The sequence below is a fragment of the Dendronephthya gigantea genome, unplaced genomic scaffold, assembly GCF_004324835.1.
Source record: "Dendronephthya gigantea isolate DGI-Jeju-01 unplaced genomic scaffold, DenGig_1.0 000004F, whole genome shotgun sequence".
NCBI lineage: Eukaryota > Metazoa > Cnidaria > Anthozoa > Malacalcyonacea > Nephtheidae > Dendronephthya > Dendronephthya gigantea.
The window spans coordinates 3,263,914-3,266,298 of record NW_021163014.1 but is presented as its reverse complement, the minus strand read 5'-3'; the positions used below and the strand labels follow the sequence as shown (position 1 = coordinate 3,266,298).

Genomic DNA, 2,385 nt, shown 5'->3' with positions numbered 1-2,385 from the left:
CCTCATCTGGTGTATACCCTTTCCAGACCATACTTCACTAGCGTAGTCGATGTGAGGACGCACAAAAGTCAAGTAAAGCAATCTTTTGGATTCTTCACTAAAGGTATGTGTATTTCTTTTCAACAGACCCAGCATCCTGTAAGCCTTTCCAACCGCTGCCGATGTATATGCAGATTCCACTTCAGGTCAAACGTCACCAGGACACGAAGATCGTTCTGGCTGGTGGTGAATTTTATTACATGGCTACCTACTTTATAACCAAGGCGCACTGGAGTTCTCTTCCTGGAGATGGTCAGCGTCTCACACTTCAACTCGTTGAACCTTGTTAGAGTCAAATGACAAAAACCGTTTCTCATTAACTGCGATTTCATCGAATTTTTCTGAGGTGAACGGCAAGCTTTGTCGAAGTAAAAGTTCAATAATACAATTATATCCATATACTCAATGACATTCAGTATGGAAGATATATCGTTCCCAGTTTAAGAGAAATAGCGAAAAGTATTTCACTGATCACAAACCGCAAGTCATTCAGCTTCTGCGAATTCTACTACGTCATCAGCCTACGGTCGTTACAGAGTTGTACGAATTAATACGAGATAGTGCCGACAACTCACGGAGAACCAATTGTGCCATGCTTCCCGCGGAGACTAGACTCGTAAAATTCTGATCGGGGAAAAAATTTTAATAAAACGCGCATCCTTGCTGGTTTTTTGATCATCCGAAAGAAAGAAGTGTTTTTGAACGACGCATATATTCCTTTGGTCAACATTTCAGCTGAGTATTAGTGTATTTTGTTGTTTTGTGTTCCTTTTCTTTAGGAATTACTCAAGCGAAAATCTGTACAACATGTCGGTCAATGAGACCGCTTCGCTTGATGAAATCCAAAGTGCTGAGGCCTCCGAGCCTATTCATACAGCAACACCACATGAACAATACATGGCCTCGATGGTGTCTACGATGCAAAACGGCATTGAAAAGACCAATGCACTAATTTCGAGACTCGTTGAATCGATAGAAGGCAATTCGATCTCGTGCTCACAACACGCTCCAAAGAGGGCACTTGAAATTGAACCCGTCGAAGACGGGGATGAATCTGCCACAAAGAGGGCAAAACGCGCCCCTAAGTCAGGGCAACAAAGTAATGAAAATGACCACAATGTCAATACACAAAATGCCATTAATGACGATGTTTTAAGTCTTTTCGGTGGCTCTGAAGGCGAATATGATCATGATGGCGGCGAGGGTGAAGCCGAAATTTCCGACTTAGATAACGAAGATGATCTTTTGAGTTCGATTTCGCAAGATCTTTTCGAAACTACCGATAAAGGTCCAGCAATAAGCGAAAAACTCGCAAAAATTACAGACAAAAATTTTATTGTAGAACTAGAGCCTGGAAAATTGAAAAATATCCTACAAAAACATCCAAGACCTCAAAATTGTGAGCAACTATATGTGCCAAAGGTAAACCCAGAAATATGGTATAAAATGCCAGGGTATACCAGGAAAAAAGATATTAAACTTGCCAACCTGCAAGATACATTACAGACCAGTGTTTCGGCTATAATGAGCTCTTTGAATGATATCATGCAAAGTCATGAAATGAAAAGGCAAACAGACCTAAAAATGGTTGTTTCAAAATTGGTAGATGCCACTGCACTCATTGGACATGTTTCTAAGGAGCTATCTTTTAAACGCAGAGATTCGATAAAACCATTTCTTCACAATGATTTTAAACAAGCTTGCTCTAGAGATAATAAGGTTGAAAGCCTTCTGTTTGGCACTGATTTACCTGCCACAGCACAAAAAATTAAAAATACAAGTAAAGTCATGCAAAGTGTCACTGTATCTAACAACCGTTTTAATAACAACAATGTTCACCGTTTCAATACCAACAATGGTTCTTCCTCACAGTATAACAGTGGTAATACACAAAGCCATAGCCAGCCACGTTTTTTATCCCAGCGGGGGAGGAAACCGTATCCTCCCCGGAGACCAGCACCATACATAACCCAGTACAAAAAGAAATTTCAGAAGAACTAGAGAGTATAGAGGTAGACCAAATTCCTTCTTATGTACATGATAAACTAATTCCATCACTCCAGGCTAAAGCAAAATCTTTTCAGGCAGGACAAATTTCACTGCATTACAAGCAATGGGCAGAGCTAACATCCGATCCAGAAATCCTACAAACTGTGTCAGGCGCAAAAATAGACTTTTTTAATGGGCCACCTGCCCAATTATCATATCCCCACAATCCAATTAGTAACGCTCATGACAATCTTGTTAATCAAGAGATACAATCTCTTATTCAAAAAAGGGTAATTGCCCAGTGCGGAACATGTACCAGGTGAATTTATTTCACCAATTTTTTCTGTACCAAAACCA

The 2,385-nt window shown here is 40.2% G+C and overlaps 1 protein-coding gene across 1 annotated transcript; it reads left to right on the top strand.

The window, feature by feature from the left end:
* Nucleotides 1-547: 547 nt before the first annotated feature.
* On the top strand, nt 548-2,050 carry LOC114515588. The gene has a single exon (XM_028534872.1). It carries the CDS (start codon nt 847-849, stop codon nt 2,038-2,040), a length of 1,194 nt encoding a protein of 397 aa, XP_028390673.1. The 5' UTR covers nt 548-846; the 3' UTR covers nt 2,041-2,050.
* The last annotated feature ends 335 nt before the right edge of the window (nt 2,051-2,385 follow it).

Coding starts and splice junctions, on each gene's coding strand:
- LOC114515588 (XM_028534872.1), top strand. CDS start 847: ATGTCGGTCAATGAGACCGCTTCGCTTGATGAAATCCAAAGTGCTGAG.